This window comes from Alosa sapidissima, chromosome 3 (genome assembly GCF_018492685.1).
Source record: "Alosa sapidissima isolate fAloSap1 chromosome 3, fAloSap1.pri, whole genome shotgun sequence".
NCBI lineage: Eukaryota > Metazoa > Chordata > Actinopteri > Clupeiformes > Clupeidae > Alosa > Alosa sapidissima.
In genome coordinates, this window is record NC_055959.1 from 32,376,314 (window position 1) to 32,398,560 (window position 22,247).

At 44.6% G+C, this 22,247-nt stretch overlaps 1 protein-coding gene across 1 annotated transcript in view; it reads right to left on the reverse strand.

The window, feature by feature from the left end:
* The window catches only part of LOC121704802 (ankyrin repeat and fibronectin type-III domain-containing protein 1-like), a 142,680-nt gene that overhangs the window by 36,360 nt on the left and 84,073 nt on the right, over window positions 1–22,247 (reverse strand). Inside the window, exons 7-8 of the mRNA XM_042085299.1 lie at window positions 15,573–15,698; window positions 505–691 (exon numbers count right to left, since the gene is read on the reverse strand). Coding sequence (XP_041941233.1) covers window positions 505–691; window positions 15,573–15,698 — 313 coding nt within the window. The remainder of the gene's footprint in view (window positions 1–504; window positions 692–15,572; window positions 15,699–22,247) is intronic.

The window sequence follows — 22,247 nt, forward strand, 5'->3', positions numbered from 1 at the left end:
GAATTTGGTACTATAACAGGAGAGCTGAAAATAGCAGTGTAAAACTCAGGGCAAAGAAAACATCCTAATCAGTTCCATAAATAACTAACTAAGGCTTTCACAGATGATAATGGTTCTAACTACAAAACAGGATGGAAGGCACAGTGACAGTCAGTCTGCAAAACGGATTCTTGAATATTCTTCAGCGAAGGTGAGCGCCGAAGGCAATAAGTGGATTCAGGATGACAGGGGTAGTCCCACTGGGCCTTCAGGGTCAGTTCTATGGTCAAAGAGGCATCAACAGAAGATAACTCCTAAAACTCATTCCCCCGAGGACACATTTAAGAACAACACTCCAACGTACACACAGTAAGTTGGCCAACCTTTGAATATTCATAAAACTGCATAAGCTAAATATGTCTGTAGGCCTACCCTCCATCATACACAAACACACACACACACACACACACACACACACACACACACACACACACACACACTCTTTTCTGTGGGGGAAACACTTACAGAGGCTTTGCGCGATCGTCCGAAGAAGTAGACGTCTTCGAAGGAGGAGTGGCTGCCCTTGAGCTTCTCGGAGAGGTTGCGGTAGAGGCGTTTGGCGGCGTTGGGGGAGGCGGGGCCCGCTCCTCTCCGCCCGCCATGACTCAGCTGCAAGTTCTGCATCTGCTGAGTCATGCTGGCTGAGAACGACCTGGGGTGGGGGGGAAGATAAAAAACGTTACACACACTCACTAAGAACATCCTGGGGGGAAGATAATCAATGTTACATGCTCATTAAGAATGTCTAAGGGGAAAGATAATCAGTGTAACACATTAACTAAGAACTAATGAGGGATGCTATTAACATATTACACCCACTAAAAATGTCCTAGAGTGACTGAATATCTAAGAGGTAAGATAACCAACGTAACACAGTTGCCACAACCTCAGATACTGTGGGGGACGATAATTAACAAAAACACAATGTCATTGGACATCCTGGACAAGACAAATGATGGAAAACACTCTGGGGAATCTAAGGGAAAATCTAATGGTACACATTCAACAAAACACTCATTGAGGACATCCTAGGGGCAAGATCATTAAAAAGAGCACAATAGACTGAACACAGCAACGCACTCACTCGCCAGAAAACTCTTAAGGAAGAGAGAAAAAGAGCAGCCCTTTCTATGGGGGAAGATCATTAACGAAACACATCCACGGAGCAAGTCCAAAGGGGAAAACAATTAAAGGAACACACTCAAGGAACGTGTCTTGAGGGGAGGGCAATTAGTTTAACACTCAAACTGAGAGGCTGAGCAGGGAGCACACTACAGACTCTAATGGCGGCCCTCTGGGAGGGAACACGAGTGGCTCACTCGTCTGGACAGAACTGCTGTCAATGCATCTTATTGATCAGCGTCGTTAATGCATAACCCACCCACAGGAGCTGCTCTCAGAGGGTCCACAGGGGGAAATGATGTGGCACAGAGTGTCCAGGAGGGAGGGCAATTAATGTAACAATATCAGAGTTCTTGCTGCCGAGAGCCTGGGGGAAGGCTATTACTGCGACACCCACCCCCACCCCACCAATTCTCTACAGTACTGAGACAGGATACGCCACACATCACATCTACCAATCCAGCCAGACTAAAATTAGCTCCCAACCATCATCAGTTGGCCTGGGAAACAAGCAGGCCGACCGTGTCAGAGTGTATTTTCCAAAAGAACATTTCACCGTGCCCAGAATGAATACACTCACATCACATCAACATGACCTGGAGCCAGAAGCGGAGTCCTAGTGAGTAGTGATGGAATTTGATTAGAGAGTACACAGTGACATTTGCAACCAGCGAGACCTCAGGTGGGGGTGGAGTGTGTGTGTGTGTGTGTGTGTGTGTGTGTGTGTGTGTGTGGGGGGGGGGGGGGGGGGGGGGGTAGAAAGAGAAAATTAAAGTGAAAAAGAAAGTGAAAGAGCATGAGAATGAGAGTGAGAGAGATGGAGATAGAGAGATGAGATGAGTATTGCCCTCTGAGTGACACACACACACACACACACACACACACACACACACACACACACACACACACACACCCCACCACTTATCACTCTCCCCATCCCTCCTCCCCCTCCCTCACTGATAACTGGTGTTAAGGGGGGATAACCACAGATCAGAGACAGACATTGTCTGTGCTCTTCACGCTGTAATTTCCCTGGACAGACCGACCATCAGACAGCACCGATCGCACATAATGGCCAGTGCCAAGCCCTACGACATACACACACACACACACACACACACACACACACACACACACACGCACGCACGCACACACACACACACACACACACACACACACACACACACACACACCGACTGACTCATACACAAACACACACATAGACACAAGCAAAGAAGGCATCTAAACAAGACACACACACACACACACACACACACACACACACACACACACACACACACACACACACACACACACAGACACATACACACACAGACACACACCCACACACACACACCCCCACACACAGGTCTTTTCCCATTGGTCACATGACCCTAAACACAGCCTCATGTCTCCCCTGATTATCATGTCATGCTGAGTGATGTTCCCATCTCTACAAACATCACAGAAAATAAAAGAGAGGGAACAAGGGAAGAGTAAAAGAAGGAGAAGAAAGTAAGAGAGAGAGAGAGAAAGAGAGGAGGACAGGGAGAGAGAGAGAGAGAAAGAGAGAAAGAGAGGAGAACAGGGAGAGAGAGAGAGAGAGAGAGAGAGAGAGAGAGAGACATACGTGGAGGTCATGTGATTATCTGGCATCCTTTCCTTGAATTTTTTTCTTTTTTTTAGAAATGCTTTGGTAATAGAATGAAATTGTTCTGGGAATAAAGTTAATCTGATTTAAAATTTAAACGGGAGTGTGTCTGTACATGCATGCCCATGTCTCTGTGTGTGTGAGTGTGTGCATGCGCGTGTGTATGTGTCATTTAAATGTAATAACTGTGCTAGCCAAACTGAATTGATGCTGGCACTACAATGACAGAATGGCTGTAGAATGGGCTGATTAAACAGCGTATTGATCCCTGTTACCACAGAGCAACTCTCATCCCGCTGGGAGGATAATTCAATCAGGGCGACCTCAAGCAGACCAGCCGAATGTGTGGTGAGAGATCGGAGAGAAAATACTCCAAACAGCAGGACAACACAGGAGAAAATACGTCCAAACACAACAGCAGGACAATGCAGGAGAAAATACCTCCAAACACAACAGCAGGACAATGCAGGAGAAAATACCTCCAAACACAACAGCAGGACAATGCAGGAGAAAATACCTCCAAACACAACAGCAGGACAATGCAGGAGAAAATACCTCCAAACACAACAGCAGGACAATGCAGGAGAAAATACCTCCAAACACAACAGCAGAAAAAAACAGGAGAAAATACCTCCAGGAACAACAGCACAGCAACACAGGAAAAATACGTCCAAACCTGACAGCAGGACACCACAGGAGAAAATACCTTCAAACACAACAGCAGGACAACACAGGAGAAAACACAAAACACAACACGACAACACAGGAGAAAATACCTCCAAACACAACAGCAGGACAACACAGGAGAAAATACAAAACACAACAGCAGGACAACACAGGAGAAAATACCTCCAAACACAACGGCAGGACAAATGAATGTACTATTATTGTACTCCTATGTGCTGCTGCAGGACAAATTAATGTACTATTAGTGTACTCCTATGTGCTGCTGCAGGACAAATTAATGTGCTATTACTGTAGTGTACTCCTATGTGCTGTTGCAGGACAAATGAATGTGCTATTAGTGTACTCCTACGTGCTGCTGCAGAGACTGAAACAGCTGGTGACAGGTGAATGAGGAAATGAAGATGCTTTACTGTCCTCAAGGAAATAGTAGATGTGTGTAAAAACTATTTACACACATCTATATTAGCTCAGGAGAATTCTTCTTACACTTGCTCACACACCACTACACACACACACGCACACACACATGCACAGACACAGACACACACACACACACACAGACACAAACACAAACACACAGGAACACATGCATGCACACACACACACACACAACACACACACACACACACACACACACACACACACACACACACACACACACACACACACACACACACACACTCACAGACACAAACACACACACACACAGGAACACATGCATGCACACACATCTACACATCTACTGTACCTCATCATTACTTTATCAGAAACATAAAGCTCTGTTATGAAATGAATATATGTTAACAATTAGATTCCAAATGTAATCAAATTTATTCATGGCACCAGTAATTAGAACAATTACATCACATCACTCAGAGCGCAAAATGATACCAACCTGCTTAATGACAGAGAGACAGAGAAAGAGAGAGAGAGAAATAGAGAGAGAGAACAAGAAAGCAAGAGCAAGATGAAAGAGAGACTGAATACTTCAACATAGAAATAGAAACTGAGCAAACAAGATAATTTACACTCTATCAAAACAAACTTGAATTATACGTAGTAACAAACTTGACTTGTTTTAAGGTAAGGTTTAGGTTTGGATCAGGGTCCCCAACTGGAACAGCACTCTTTCCCTACACACGCTCATTAAACGCCACTCAGTCGTCTACAACTATGGCGGAATAGGTCATCCACATCACAAGTCTACGGTGGCCAACAGGTGCAAATGGACGGCATATTAAGAAAACACATGCAAATCGACAAAAGAAAAGCATATTAAGTAAACATCTTCATCGATTTGACAACACATGCGCAGCATTTAGAAAACGCAATGCAAATTCTTGCTTGCTATGTCACTGTGTCCTGAGGAGTTTTTATTGGATTTCTCTGGCACAGCGAAGATAATCCAAGTTCAAACAGCACAGTGTCTAGGCAAATACTGTAGTCGTTAGAATGTACCTCATGAAGAAATATGATAACAAGAATATGAACCTGGTAGGTTTTACACACACAAAAGAAAGAGAGAGAGAGAGAGAGAGAGAGAGAGAGAGAGTGTTAGAGAACATGAACACAGAAGAATTCTATTGAAGTGTTTGAATTCTATTGAAGGGTTTGAATTCTATTGAAGTGGCCATGCTTGGTTGGAGAAGATTTTTCGAAGGTCCAGATTTCTTTCTGTACAGAGGAGTGTTTGGTGATTGATATGGAGATACATGCACATGCACAGAGAGAGAGAGAGAGAGAGAGAGAGAGAGAGAGAGAGAGAGAGAGAGAGAGAGAAAGAGAGAGAGAAAGAGAGAGAGAGAGCACCTCAGGCTAGGGTTAGCATATCTCCAGCCTCCAGTGTTAAAGCCATCTAAACCCATTCATTAGTGATGAAAAAGACATATGGCTTGTTATTTCTTCCATTAATTACCCAGAGTTTTGTGTCAGATCTGTGTTTGCTGAGTCTGACAGTGGGTGACATCCTTTGTCAAGAGAGGCCCTCGTTAAATTCAACTTTTACACATTTAAGGGATAAATATTTCACAAAATAACAAGATCCATAATCACCAGTAATCAACAAGAACACACGACACGTCACTCTGATTCAAAGAATCTTTGATTTGATTTTTCCTCGACATACTGGCACACACACATACACACACACACTCACACACACACATACACACACACACACAAATCATAACCACTTCTATCAGAAGTGCTCTGAAATGATGGTGACTGAGAGCTTGTGAAGATTGTGGCCTTCCTGGAAACTCAATAACGAGACCTCACTGCCTCGTGCCAGCACAGGCACACACAAACACAAACACACACACACTGGCACATTCAGTTTCGACTGATCCCAAATCACACCACTGACCACCATGACACTAGTTAGACATGATCTCAAACGCCTACAGTCTGAAACTCCCACAAAAGCAGACATGATGCCCACACACACACACGCACACATGCACGCACGCACACACACACACCGACTGAGTCATACACAAACACACACATACACACAAGCAAAGAAGGCATCTAAACAAGACACACACACACGCACACACTGACTCATACACAAACACACACATACACACAAGCAAAGAAGGCATCTAAACAAGACACACACACACACACACACACACACACACACACACACACACACACACACACACACATGGTAATCAAACCCTTTCTCTCTGCATGCTATCCCCTGGAGAATAGTCTCACATATTCTCCGGTTGTCAGTGGCGAAACTCCCACAGACGGGCTGTGAATGCAGAGATTGAGCACTAATGTTGCCTTCACACAAACACACACACCACACACACACACACACACACGCACACACACACACACACCACACACACACACACAGACAGATAGACACATGCCTACACTCTCCTTCACCCATACATACATATACACACACTCTGCCTCTCTCTATATTTCTATTTATCTATCTCTCCCACTCTCTCTCACACACACACAAAAACCCCAAAAAGAAAAACAGTTGTGCACACACACACATAGATACACACACAAGTACAAACACACATATTTGTGCTAATGTTTCCAACAAGCAGCAGCTGCTCTCAGTCATCAGCCTGAGTGAGTGGGAGATCGCTGGCTTTCTAGCAAGCACACACACACAGCAACTTCACCGCCATGTCAGAAATGTGTGGGAGAGACGTCTGGCTTTCTACAAAACACACACACATGGACTTCACAGACACAGAATAAATAAACACCTCAAGAAAGATCACAAAATAAGACTACAAAATCAACAAAAACACAAAAAAAAAAAAAAATATTATATATTGCTGTGTGAATGAACTTCCTGTACAGCTCTAATGGAGGACAAAGTAAGCATTTTATGCACCTAATGTTTCAACATTAGCAAGAGGGCTCTCCTTTCTTAGCCAATGGAGACTGATAGGGTCTGTGCTTATGTCTGGTTTCCGTGGTGCTGAGCAGATGACAGTTGTAGACTCCTCCAAGATAAGACATCAGTCCTCCACAGGTAACGCCCAGGAGAAACTGCGCCCATTTAGAGTTGGGTGGACTCAGACAATGCAGCTGAAGTGGCTTGTCCAAGGGCATGATACACAACATCATGTGACCAGCTGGGATTCGAACTGGCAACCTTCCGATTGCAAAGACCACTGAGACGATGCTGTGTGTCACACTTACCAGATGTCTTCCCATTTAATCGGAACACTTCAGATGAACTTACAAAGCATATTCAAATCTGTTTATGAGTTTGGCTTGCAAAGCAGACGGATAACAAAAGTAAAAACAAATTGTCTAGCCACTCTGTGAGTGTCTACTAATACAGTAGATGTTCAGAATTCCCAAAACTACCAATGCCAAATGCAAATGCTACTATAGGCTTAATGAGGCCTGAGAGAAACACATACTTATGAAAAATGGGCACTTGGGGACTAGGCCTACTTTGGGTAAAAGCATTTGCTTCAACATCGTATATGCAACTGGCCTGACTGACATTGAATTGTATGTTCTCTCACTATTAAAACTTCCCCATTATTAGCTTGCCAGTATTGCAAATGGCGTGTAGCTAAAGAATAAGGTTTTATTATAATTGTATTACCTAACCTCAGTCTCAGGCATCAGTGGCTGTGATGGCTTCAGACTTTGAAGGCTGCACTTCACTCTGGCCAAGTGGTGGTTAGCCTCCTCTCATTAGCCGCATTGTTATGCTAATCACTGCCTCCACTGAGCATCAGTTATGAACTTGCTCCATGAGAACGGCCCACCAAAGAGACGCTGGGAAGGTCAACTCACTGAGGAGGGGACCAATCGGATTTTGAAGAACAGCAAGTTGGAATCTGGGTTAGAACAGGGCCACATTAGGACACAGAACTGAACCAGGTCAAGGCCAGATCAACTGAACCAGAGCAGAACTAGAACACATACACACACACAAACACACAGGAGGATCAAACTCACTAGAAGCCAGAACTGAACCACATCAGAGCCATCAGAACTGAACCAGATCAGGACCAGAACTGAATCAAATCAGAGCCAGATCTGAATCAAATCAGAGCCAGATCTGAATCACATTAGGGCCAGATTCATACTGTATCAGGGTGTCATCACCATGAGGTTGTCTCATGTTTAGTGGTTCAGCTCTTGAGGAATGTACAGTATAACACATAGAGGTTAATTCTTCCACTATCGTGTTGAGGGGTTCAGCTCTTGAGGAATGTAAAAGCTGTAACCCTCATAAAACTAGGGCTACTGATATAGATGTAGTTGCCTAGGTTGATGTAAGTGCTAGTACTGGTCAAGGTCTACGAGTGCTACAAAGCACATAGAGGTTAATTCTTCCACTATCGCGTTGAGGGGTTCATCGTGTTAGAGAACCAGCCAACTATTCCAACAACAATGTTTCAAGGATGCTTCTACATCCCTGCTGATTGCTGCCACCTTCAATACAGAGCAGCTTATTGGACACTATGAACACTATTTTCTACATGCTGCCCCTTGGCCAGATTATCCATCAACATGGACTCAGCTTCCACTGCTATGCTGATGACACCCAACTACATCAGCACCAAACCCAGGTCCCACCTGTGCCACTTGTCAACTGCCTACAAGAAATTAAAAACATGGATGACCACTAATCTTTTCAAACTCAATAGCAATAAAACATGGTGTGGTGGCTCCTGCAGCACAACTGAAGAGGATCGGCGATCTCCTTCTGGATGTGGACGGCTGCTCCATCTCTCCATACCCAGAGGTCTGCAACCTGGGCGTCATCTTGGACTCTATCTTTCATTACTGTCACATATCAAACATATCACCAAATCACCCTTCTACCACCTCAAAAACATCTCAAGACTTCGAGCCTCACTCTCAGACTCTGTCCACGAAACTCTTATCCCCTCCCTTCATCACCTCCCGTCTGGACTATTGCAATGGTGTCCTGTCTGGACTACAGCTTCACTGGCTACCAGTCAAGTCACATCAAATCACTTTTAAAAGTCCTCCTCATCATCTACAAATCCCTCCACTCCCCAGTATCTTACTGATCTCCTCCACCCCTACAGTCAAACATGGTTGCTGTTGTCCGTCTGACAAGGATAAGCTTGTCATTGGCCGCACCAGACTCCGGACCTTTGGGGACAGAGCCTTCTGTGCTGCAGCCCCCCCCAGTCTATGGAACAAGCTACCCCTCCATTTACGCACTGCCCCCTCCCTAGGTGTGCTCAAACAACACCTACAAACACACCTGTTCTCTGACCTGTTCTCTTTGGCTTCTGACCCCGATTCCCAACCCATCCCATTCCCTACCCATCCCTTTGTTTGTCAAGCGACCTTGTGTATCCTAAGCGAAAGGTGCTATAAAAAATTTGAGCTATTATTTTTTTACTATAACAATGACAAAATTTGAAAAGTAGCACCGTAAAGGAAAAACAACACCTACAAAACACCTGTTCTCTGGCCGGTTCACACAACACCTACAAACACACCTGTTCTCTGAGGCCTTTGACCCCTGACCCCCCATTCCCTACCCATCCCTTTGTTTGTTAAGTGACCTTGGGTATCCTGAAAGGCGCTATATAAATTTAAGCTAGTATTATTATTACTGTAGACAAGACGGAATATCTGCATAATAGTATGATTATATTAGCCTTGCTTCCTAGAAACCAGCCTAAAGGTGTTAATGAATACACATATGATGCATAAACATGAATATTGTAGAACATGTGAAATGTAAAAATATTAATATGCAGTTTCACAATCAGGGCTCATGTTTTTGCAGTACATTTCATTATTTGTGTTTTTGCAGTACATTTTATTATTTGTGTTTTATTGATTTTTTTGTTTGTTTGCTTTTCTTTTTAGGATGGAAACGGAAATTCTTGTTAGTTCTGAAACATACTGGATGTGTGGTATGACTGTATCTGTATCTGGAAATGAGATATTATTTGATACATATCTGAGGGAATTTTTCTAATAAATAAGTTCAACCAGTTAAGCTGTCCCACAGATTGACGTAGGCATGATGTGCCAGCCAAAACCCCCTTCGCTGTTCTATAATCACTGTAACCTAGAGACATGATAGGGTTATTGCTTTTCTAAAACGGTTACCACACATATATATACCTGGCAAGATTTCTTAAAATAAAGGCATGACAACGAGAAATTTTACAAATTATTCATAGAGCATTGTTCCACCAAGAAATATATTTTCTCTATCAGAATGGTTGCCAAGCAACGTCACGACGCAACAAATCTAACTTTTGTATCAAGTTGTGGTAGCACAGCAATTAAAGACTGGAACTATCTGTAGAATATAGTATTATATGTGTGATGAATGTGATGAATGTGCTATATGTGCTATACGTGTTGTGTCATTGATGCCATGACAGAAGAGCCCACTTTCGGTCAGTTTCTAGAAAGCTCTCTGTAGCCAAGGAGACCATTACTGGTACCTGTGTACTAAAATAACAGCGATGGCAAGCCTCCAGGTCTCAGCCCATTCACATTACCCGTCAGCTTTCACAAGAGTGTGCCTGATGGCTGGAGAGCTTTCAGTTCAGTGGGAAGAAAAATCTCCTGACGTTTGACGACCATAGGCACTAGACAGATGCAAGTGGGTGGGCCAACTCACATATCGTCCAATTAAAAACACATAATGCCGTTACCACAGCAACTGAGCCATCTGTGCGGGTCCAGTGATGATATCTGCTCTTTACTGTTTACTTGCCTGCGATGTCCAGGCCATATGGTCTGCCTGTCTACATATCATACTGTCTGTCTTTCTGTCTGTCTGTTGGTGATCTTACCTGATCTTCAGCATGCCGACCTGCCTAAGATGACCAGGCAGTGCTCTCTGTCAATCAAAGTGTGTGTTTGGTGGACAGATAAACACAAGCCTACTTTTACACCATCCACTGAGTCGTCACACAAAATAAAGACAGAAAAGAAGACGAATCATTTATCGCTGTTGTTCTAGAACAGGAACCGCCATGTTAAAAAACACTAATTCATGTAAGTAGTATAACACACCATTCACACCAGTCACAAAATATTATAGAAAAAACAGAAATGCCTGTAAACAATTTGATACAAACATCCACATTTCCCCTGGGGATCAATAAAGTATATATCTATCTATCTATCTACAACATATACTGTATATAAGTGTGAAAAAAAACGAAAATGCTACCTCAACTACAACCAAAGTGCAATTAAACTGTTTGTTCTTTGGTTTTAAATTGATGTAGAGTACCTGTCACCTCCAGCGTCCCACACAGAGACAGGAGACAGCACAGGCTCGTCTGAGCCTCAGCCCTGACACACAAAATCCCAGCCTACAGAGAGAGACTCAGATGACACCAGCGCCACTGAGAGCTGCAGCAGACACTGATGCGGGCGGATGATGGATGGGACTTGGCCTTTTAAAACACTGATATGACATATGATATGATAAGATCTCATGCTCCTTGACACGGCTTATTTAAAACACTGATATGACATATGGTATGATAAGATCTCATGCTCCTTGAATATGGCTTATTTAAAACACTGATATAATATAGTATTATAAGATCACATGTTCCTTGACACGCCTTGTTTAAATAACTTTCAGTGTATCATTCCATATTTAGTGTAGTCATTCCATATCAGAACCCCTGAAGTATAATCCAAATACAAGCATGAAACCTCAAAGTGTTACCTTTCATTTGAGACCAGGATTATGCTTCTACACAAAGGGGTTCAGGTGCAGTAAGCATTTGATTGTCAGTATGCATTTTGGATAACAAAAAGTCCTATGGGGAGTATCCATAGGCATTTTACAAAACACATGGGCATACCTTGGCAAATAATAGTCTAAAGCACTCATATTTTCATTCTATATTGATCTACTTTTGCACACAACTTCGCAAGACCTGGTGCTAGGGCTCAGTTGTGTTTCTAAGGGATATCAAGAGACCTAGAGGGCTGAAATGTGGTCAGTTCAGAGATGCTTGTAATCCGGCAGAAAGAAAAAACTATATTCTAGCCTCTGTAACTCTTTGTGAGTACATCACACATTTATTTTGACTGTTTCCTACGAAAACTAGAGGTTCTCAGCTTTCTATAGAGGTCCAACATTTGATGGTAGGCCCCAGAAGAGGTGGGAACAATGCCCTTGTAAATAGGCACAGTGCAATTTCAGGCAAAAACTTGAAATTCTTTTTGAGAGTTATGCTGTTAAAACACTGATATAATATATGGTATGATAAGATCACATGCTCCTTGACACGGCTTATTTAAAACACTGATATAATATATGATATGATAAGATCACATGCTCCTTGACACGGCTTATTTAAAACACTGATATAATATATTATATGATAAGATCACATGCTCCTTGCGTTTCAGTGGTTTTGATATCAGCGCTATAGTCACCGCACAGGTGAGATCAAATATGAGGTAAATTAATGCGCACACACACACACACACACACACACACACACACACACACACACACACACACACACACACACACACACATGAAGGCATGCAGGCACACACACTGTTGAAAAAGTAGACAGGTTGTTGTCCACAGCAGCTCTGTCTAAAGGAGTGCAATCAGACCGGGGGATGAGACTAAACTGCAGAGACGCACTAATCTGCCACTCCAATGCATTCTGGATAATGAGGACTTCTGCACACACCTCCCATGGCAATGTCACTCTCTCTTATCGTTGCTCTCTGTCTATTTCTCGTTCTTTCTCTCTCCTCACACACACACACACACACACACACACACACACACAGGCACACACACACAGATTCTGCAGAAAGTGTGTACCCCAGGGCGAGAGAAGAGCACGACGCAACACTGGAGCGCTGCCAACTTAATGGTGTTGCCAGCAGCGGCTAACACACACACACAAACACACACACAAACACACACACACACCACATACACACACACAAACACACACTCTACTTCTCTTTCTCTCTCTCACACACACACACACACACACACACACTACTTCTCTTTCTCTCACACACACACACACTCTACCTCTCTTTCTCTCTCACACACACACACACACTCTACTTCTCTTTCTCTCACACAAACACACTCTACTTCTCTTTCTCTCACATACACACACAAACACACTCTACTTCTCTTTCTCACACACACACACACAAACACACTCTACCTCTCTCTCTCTCACGCACACAAACATGCTCTACCTCTTTTTCTCTCTCTCTCTGTCTCATACACACACAAACACACTCTACCGCTCTTCCTCGATTTCTCTCTCTCTCATACACACACAAACACACTCTACCTCTCTTTCCTGATTTCTTTCTCTCTCTCTCACACACACACACACACACACACACACACACACACACACACACACACACACACACACACACTCAAACTCGGGTACACACACCAAATGTACATTACCGACTTCAAACTTCATAAGAACAAAAACACTCAACGCTACTTCTGACATCTCAGTTACAGTAAAGCATTAGGTACAACCTCATAACACACACACACACACACACACACACACACAGCAGCAACACTATAGGAAAAAATTACTTTGAGCACCTGTAACGTGATAATTGCACCAACTGTACACTCACCTCCCCTGCCCTGTTCCCAGAAACACACCAAAACATTTACAACAAAACATAATTCACATCAGCGATACCCAAAACATTTACAACAAAACATAATTCACATCAGCGATACCCAAAACATTTACAACAAAACATACCGGTAATTCACATCAGCGATAGCCAAAAACATTTACAGCAAAACAACATTCACATCCTCAACATTAAGAAAGCTCATCATCAGCATATTGAGTGAGGTGAGCATTGCTGTAGTGTCCAGCTGTTTACAAACACACACACACACACACACACACACACACACACACACACACACACACATCAGCATATTGAGTGAGGTGAGCATTGCTGTAGTGTCTAGCTGTTTACAAACACAGAGGCGGAACCCCCTTGGCTCTTTGATTAGATTCTCCTGTTCTATCCTCATCACGGTCAGCCAATCACAGTCCCATAAGCACACAAACACACACACAGACACACACACACACAAACACACACGCACACACACACACACACACACAAAGACACAGACTGACAGACACACATACACACGGCTCACTAATGTCAAGCTTTTTTGTGACATCACAAGGAGTAAGTAAAACAAATTAACACTAGAAAACACACACACACACACACACAGAGAGAGAGAGAGAGAGAGAGAGAGAGAGAGAGAGAGAGAGAGAGAGAGAGAGAGAGAGAGAGAGAGAGAGAGAGAGAGAGAGCGAGAGAGACACGACTGTCACGAAACTGTAACCAGACTGAACACGACTCAGACAGTGTTGAACTGCAGTGAGACACAAGAAGCCGAGGGAACACTTTCCCAGATGTCAGCACAGATAGAATCAGCAGCATCACCAGCAGCAGGTGAATGCTTAGTGAAGGAGAGTTCCTACTGAAAGGAGAGGAGAGGAGAGGAGAGGAGAGGAGATGAAAGGAGAGGAGAGGAGATTAAAGGAGAGGAAAGGAGAGGAGGAGAAGAGAGAAGATGAGGAGAAGAGAGGAGAGGAGAGGAAAGGAGAGGAGAGGAGAGGAGAAGAGAGGAGATGAGAAAAGAGTAGATGAGAGGAGAAGAGAGGAGAGGAGTATGAAAGGAGTAAAAAGGAGGAAGGAAAGATCTGAGAGGAAGAGATAAAAGAACAAGGATGAAAGTAAAGTGCAAAAAGAAGAGTAGGATAGAGGAGGTGAAAAGATGAGGGGATGAGAACAGAAGACAGCTAGAGAAAAGAGATGGAAAATGAAAGGAAAAAACAGGAAAGAAAGAGAAGAAAGGGAGAGTAAAGAGAGAGGAAATGAGAAAGAAGGAAAAAGCAAGAAAAAGGAGAAAGTGCAGATACAGGCAAGAGCGAAAGAGAGGAGAGAGAGAGGAGAGAGAGAAGAGAGAGAAAGAGAGGAGAGAGAGAGGAGAGAGAAAGAGAGGAGAGAGAACCAGAGAGAGAAGAGAGCGAAAGAGAGGAGAGAGAACCAGAGGTGCTTAGTGAGGGAAAGTTCCTACTGAGAGGAGAAGAGATGAGAGAAGAGGAGAGGAGAGGAGGAGAGAGAGAGAGGCAGGAAGAGAAGAGAGAAAGACAGGAGAGAATGAGAGGAGAGAGAGGCAAGGAGAGAAGAGAGAGAAAGAGAGGAGAGAATGAGAGGAGAGAGGCAGGGAGAGAAGAGAGAGAAAGAGAGGAGAGAATGAGAGGAGAGAGGCAGAGAGAGAAGAGAGAGAAAGAGAGGAGAGAATGAGAGGAGAGAGGCAGGGAGAGAAGAGAGAGAAAGAGAGGAGAGAGAGAGAGGCAGGGAGAGAAGAGAGAGAAAGAGAGGAGAGAATGAGAGGAGAGAGGCAGAGAGAGAAGAGAGAGAAAGAGAGGAGAGAATGAGGAGAGAGAGGCAGAGAGAGAAGAGAGAGAAAGAGAGGAGCAGGAGGACATGTGCAGCGGTGAGGAGAGAGGTGAGGTGAGGAGAGATCCACGTGTACCTGTCGAGGCTCTGGGATGTCCCTGGCGTTCCGGGCAGGAAGAGGAATGGTCGGAAGTCCCGGATCAGCGCGGCATCACTCTGCCGGTGGAGTCTCTGGGCCAGGCGCTGGATCTTACTGTCCGACCTGCGTGGGGGGTCACGAGAGAGGGGTGAAGGGGGGGTCAATCAGACTCCCAGAACAGAGAGAGGACAGGGGGAGGGTTGGCCACGGCTGCCCAGAGAGAGCGCACCTTCTGGGGGGAGGAACGCGAGAGGCTCTGCCTGATCCAAGCTGCACTGGAGCTGGAGCTGGAGGTAGAGTCTGAGTGCATCTCGACTCATCCACATACTCACTCCACACACGCTCTGACTGCCAGCCAGCATAGAGGTGGGGAGGAGGGGGGGGGGGGCGTACGAGAGAGAGAGGAAGAGAGGGGGAGAGGAAGAGAGAGAGAGAGAGAAAGAGGGAGGGAGGCTGAGAGAGAGGGAGAGAGAAGGGGAGAGAGAGAGTTAGAGAGACAGATAGAAAGAGGGAGGGAGGCTGAGAGAGAGGGAGAGAGAAGGGGGGAGAGAGAGTTAGAGAGACAGAGAGAAAGAGGGAGGGAGGCTGAGAGAGAGAGCACAAGAGAGAGAGAGGGGAAGAACAAGCGCAAGAGGGAGAGAGAGACAGAGAGAGTGTGAAAGAGAGAGGGAGGGAGAGAGAGAGAAAGAGAGATAGAGAGGGAGTAAGAGAGAGAGAGAGAGAGCACGAGAGAGAGGGGAAGAACAAGCGCAAGAGGGAGAGAGAGACAGAGAGAGCGTGTGAGAGAGAGAGAGAGGGAGAGAGAGAGAAAGAGAGAGGGAGAGTAAGAGAGAGAGAGAGCATGAGAGAGAGAGAGAGGTCTGTAACAGGGGGAAGGGAGCATTCTGCAGACTCTAAGATGAGCAGCGTAGAGACAACACAAGCGCAGAGCCATTTAAGAGGCGCTCTACTGGGCATGCTCACAATGGTGGGGGGCAGGGAGCGCAAAGGACCTGTTGTTCTGCTGGAGCTTATCTGCACAGCCACACACACACACACACACACACACACACACACACACACATACGCACACATACGCACACGCACACACACACACACACACACATGCACACATACGCACACGCACAAACACACACACACACACACACACACACGCACACATACGCACACGCACAAACACACACACACACACACACACACATAAACACAACCCACAACATGCACAAGCAAAACATAAACACACCTGAATATACACACACTACTAAACATTTACACACACACCCCACACATCAAATCACATCACACCACATCATTTCACATCACATCAAGTGCATACACTCACATACACACATAGAGATATAGAGATATACTGCACATGCATATAACAAATATGAAATTATAAAAACGTATACACACTTATCCTAACCCCCCAGAATCATGCGGATGAGGCTCTCTCTCTCTACACACACACACACACACACACACACACACCATTCACCCCCATTCCTCTGACTGGAAGTGATGAGCCTCCTGTAATGTGAGTGGGCAGTAGGCAGTGCAGCTCATTCAGCACACAGCATGAATGACCAATGCAGGGAGAACCGAACACACACACACACACTCACACACACACATGCACACACACACACACACACACACACACACACACAAACAGATATGCGCACACACACACACACACACACACACACACACACACACACACACACACACAAACAGATATGCACACACACACACACACACACACAAAGAACAAAGCAGGGACAAATGAACTCACACACAACACGAATGACCAAAGAAGAGATAAATTAACGTCTCTCTCACACACACACACACACACACACACACACACACACACGCGCGCGCGCACACGCACGCACGTACACACACACACACACACACACTAACCATGCCTGCAAAGAGAGAGAGAGGTGTCTCATTACCTCACTGAGACAAAAATCCTTTCATCTATCCCACACACATCATAACACAAGACACTCATCACATAACAGCTCAACACATCACAGCAGCAGAGGGAGATGGAGAGAAGCAGGAAAAGAGAGAGGGAAAGATGGAGAGTGAGAGAGGGAGAGAAGGAGGGAGGAATACAAGGAGAGGGAGAGAAAGAGAGAGGGAAAGATGGAGAGGGAGAGAAGGAGGGAGGAAGACAAGGAGAGGGAGGGAAAGAGAGAGGGAAAGAGAGAGGGAGAGATTGAGAGGGAGAGAAGGAGGGAGGAAGACAGGGAGCGGAGGGGAAAAAATGGAGTGAAAGAGAGGGAGGGAGGGAGATGGAGAGAGAAAGGGAACAAGGTGGAGAAAGAGATGAAGAGGGAGAGAGGGAGGGAAAGAAAAATGGAAAGAGAGAGGGATAGAAAGAGAGAAAAGGAGGGATGTAGAGGGTAAGAGATAGAGGGAGAGAGAAAGGGAATGAGGTGGAGAAAGAGGAGATGAAGAGGGAGAGAGGGAGGGAAAGAAAGAGAGAAAAGGAGGGATGTAGAGGGTAAGAGATAGAGGGAAAGGGAGAGATGTAGAGGGTAAAAGATGGAGGGAAAGGGAGAGATGTAGAGGGTAAAAGATGGAGGGAAAGCGAGAGATGTAGAGGGTAAAAGATGGAGGGAAAGGGAGAGAGGGGATGGACGGAGAGAAAGAGAAAGAGAAAGAGAAAGGGCAAGATAGCACAGGGCTGTTCCTGACTCACATTCATGACTGATGGATTGTGTTTTATCCACTACAATTGACAGGCGTTACTCACAATCTCACACTCTACGGATCCAAATGCCAAAAGTCTCCTTCAAAAGAGCCAATGAGCCTTGGCTCTTTTAGTGTGTTTTCCATTAGTTTGTCCTCTTGTGTATGTGAGAGATATTCTGGGTTTATGTGTGTGTGCTTTACAAAGACACACACACACACACACACACACACACACACACACACACACACACAGCCTTCCCTTCCACGACCGACCATCACTGCCTAAGAGATGAATGCTGTGTCGTAGCTCAGTGGAAGTGTCACAGAAATTAGCTTCCTGTCACTCTGCACGTCTGTACTGTTTCTAAATAACTTTCTAAATGTCTAAAGCACTAGGGGTTGAACACTTATGCAAATAGTTCAGCTTTTAATTCATTTATTTCTTTAATCTGTGCAAAAAAAGAAACCATGACAGAAAAATATAACACTGTTGGGCAAATAAGTGTAAGTATCTTGTTAAAATGTAAAAATGGTAACGGATTTCAAGGGGGTTGAATACTTTTGCATGGGACTTTTGTATGGGAGCATCAATGATACTGAGGGCCAGACTGAGGCCTGGTTTTGCGGCCACTTGAGACGTATTTGTTTCGCAAGGTGCGCATAAAAAAATGCCGAGGTATGTACAAACAGGCCGCACTGAGGTAAAAGCGCAGACTGGCTGTCGTGGGAGCTGAGAATGTCAAATTGCTTTTTTTCCATCTCATGCATATGCATTCTTAGGAGGGTCAGGGAAAAGTGTGAGTTTTGTGTAAAAAGATGGCGTAAAATGCGCCTAAGTAGGTGTTCCCCTGTATGTACGAAAACTGCCCATGAAAGAGCACGTCTATTTTGTCTACTTCAAAGACAACAGAATAGCTATTTAGAGCACCAGTTTTGCATCTTTGTACTATATAAAAAGCAACCTTACAGTAACTTCCATAGCCTACATGCACAAGTAGTTTGAGCAGAACTACTGCTCTTCAGTATCTTCTCGCTTACTGACATCATGTATTGTATTATTTCATGATTGCTAAACGTTTGATTCCTTTTAATGTTGTCATCAGTTAATTTTATTCAACTTTAATGATTTAAGTGATTTAAGTATGTCGTTCAGTTGTTAACAATAGTAAATTGTGGTAAGGGGCAGAGAAAGGCGCTGTTTACCTGATGAACTACAGGTTTGATAAATACGATGTGTCACAGCATGCGGTCTCTGCGGGTTGGCCGTGACGCTGATAACGCTATGTTCGCGAATGCACAGTACGTACATCTGGCCCTGAATGTTTTTATTTGACATGATGTATTAAAGGGTTTTTAAAAGTTAAAGGCACCCCACTCTCTTCCTCTCTCTCTCTGTCTCTGTGTGTGTGTGTGTGTGTGTGTTTAGGTTTCGTTCGAGCCATTGTCGTTCCATCGTCTCCGTCTGGTGGCACAGATTGAGTGCCTGGTGCAGTGAGCAGAACATGATTTTTACTGTCTCCCCTAGACATGGAAAATTACAGGCACACATAGAGTGTGTGTGTGTGCGTGTGTGTGTCAGTGACAAGAACTTTGTTGGAGAGTCAGACAGGTGTAGGTGTGTGTGTGTGTGTTTGTGTGTGAGAGAGAGAGGGAGACAGGAACTTTTTGTCAATCAAAAAAGTGTGTGTGTGTGTGCATGTGTTTGTGTATGAATAATATGTATGCCCTTGTGCGTATAATAACAGTAATAATATGAGTATCAGATGATATCAGAACAGAAACGACAGCTGCAATTACACAATCAGAAACAGTCCAATCACAATTTCAATCTTATCAATCAGAAACAGTTGGTGTAGTCCTGCTGATGACACACAAGTCGACTTTTAGAGCAACTTTTGTGGCAATGTTCTTGAGTTTTGCTGTTCTGGCTCATTCTGGCTCAATTTATATCCGGCCACAATTATTATCTGGAAAACTTTAATCATCAGTAGGCACACATCTGTTCACATTTTCATCCAATCAGAACACATGGAACCAGTTATGTGGTTGCCCAGCAACAACATTGCCCAATAAGGTGCCCCATGTATCATCACCTTAAGAATTCATTCATGTTCCAAATGTGGTGAGAGAGAAGCAAGCAGAAAGCAGACTGTGGCCAGGGTCCTAAAGTGCTTTGCAGGGCTCGTGCAGAAGTCGACTGCACAGACAGGTTACTAGGGTGAGCCAATGGGAATTGTGGAGGCACATCCTATTGAATACAGCGCAGTGTGATGCTGAGAGACTGCGACAACCTGGAGATGAGAAATTCCCCAGCACCCTGACACAGTTTAGCAGGTCAGTGTGTGAATCTCATATAGGAGTTCACAGACACACACACACACACCACACACACACACACACACACACCCACACTACTTCATCTAGGGCGATTAGCCCCCTAATGAGTAATGACTCAGAAAGCAACACAGGAGATGTGTGTGCGAGTGCGTGTGTGTGTGTGGTGTGTGGTGTGTGTGTGTGCAGATTTGAGTGAGAGTTATGTAACCAAGGTATCTGAGGTAAGAACAGCATGATTCACCTGAAAAACATATCTGGGCCAGGTATTTGGTCCACTACTGTAGGCTCCTGTAAGAACATCAATCACCACAATACTCGACACACAAAGCCTGGTTCACACATACTCACTTTCCCTCCTCAGAATCACCGCCTGAAGCATCTGCACTTGCATAACAACACTCACTCAAGTGATGTTCTGAACATGCATTTAAATGCCTTTCAGTGCGGACATGTTAGAGAACAGTCACTTTCTGGGGTCGTACTCAAGGCCAGCTTGAGTCTTGCAGTTTCCCATGAAGCACTTTTTTGCCTCTATGAAAGAGGCAGAGTATGTGTGATATATGACTTCTCTAGTGAGTCAGGGGACTGTAGGGTTGGAGAGAGGTGCTGACCTCCTCTGATGGTCAGCAGGAGTGTGGCGGGCAGTCTGAGACCCACACTAGTGGCACCACCTGCCTGTATTCATGTAGCGGCAGAGTGACAGAGTTCAGCACTTTTACTGCTGGACAGCGACCGTCTGGCAGACTTCACAAGGAGAGGAGGAGAGCGAGGAAGATGAAAGATGGTACAATAAGACTATAAGAGCCCACACACACACACACACACACACACACACACACACACACGTGCATGCACACAAATACACACACACACACACACACACACACAAAAACTTGAACATGTGCATGTGCATGCACACAAATACACACACACACACACACATACACACACAAACGAACACACATGGACTACAAATGCAGTCCATTTAGCATACAGTATTGTGGCAGAAAGAACATCGTAAATTGCATATGAAAGCAAAATGCGAGCATCTTCACCAGCCTGGAAATCCATGTCCTCAAAACAGAAAGCAAACTATCACATTTTGTACAACACTTCAGCCAGTATCTTATCTATATAGAATTTATACAAAAAGAGGAACTGGAAACACGAAGAGAGAAAAAAACATTAGAGAGAAAAAGAAGGGCCTCTTTAAAGGCTAGCCCTTAAAACCCATTAAAACTCCTTGAATACCTGAAGCAGCTAACACAATCCTCGATTAACACAAATATAGTTCACTAGTTCACATTCCGTAATTTGCAAACAGATATAATAGCATAATAGAAAAGCATGTTTGGCGAAGTCTCTGGCCAGGGTCCTGAAGTGATTTGCGGGATTGTGCAGGAGTCAACTGCGCAGGCAGGAGTCGTGCAGGATTCCGCAATACACCCCCTTATTCTTTAACCGTTGGTGGCTGCACCATAAAATAATGAGTATTAACGGCCTGCTGGGATTCCGATTTGCGTTAGAACAGCGTTGAGCTGCCTTTGAAACCAGAAGCGAGTTACGGAGCGTCTGTAGTCTGGAGGGGGAATCTTTCCATGCGATGGAAAAAGGAATTAGCCAAAT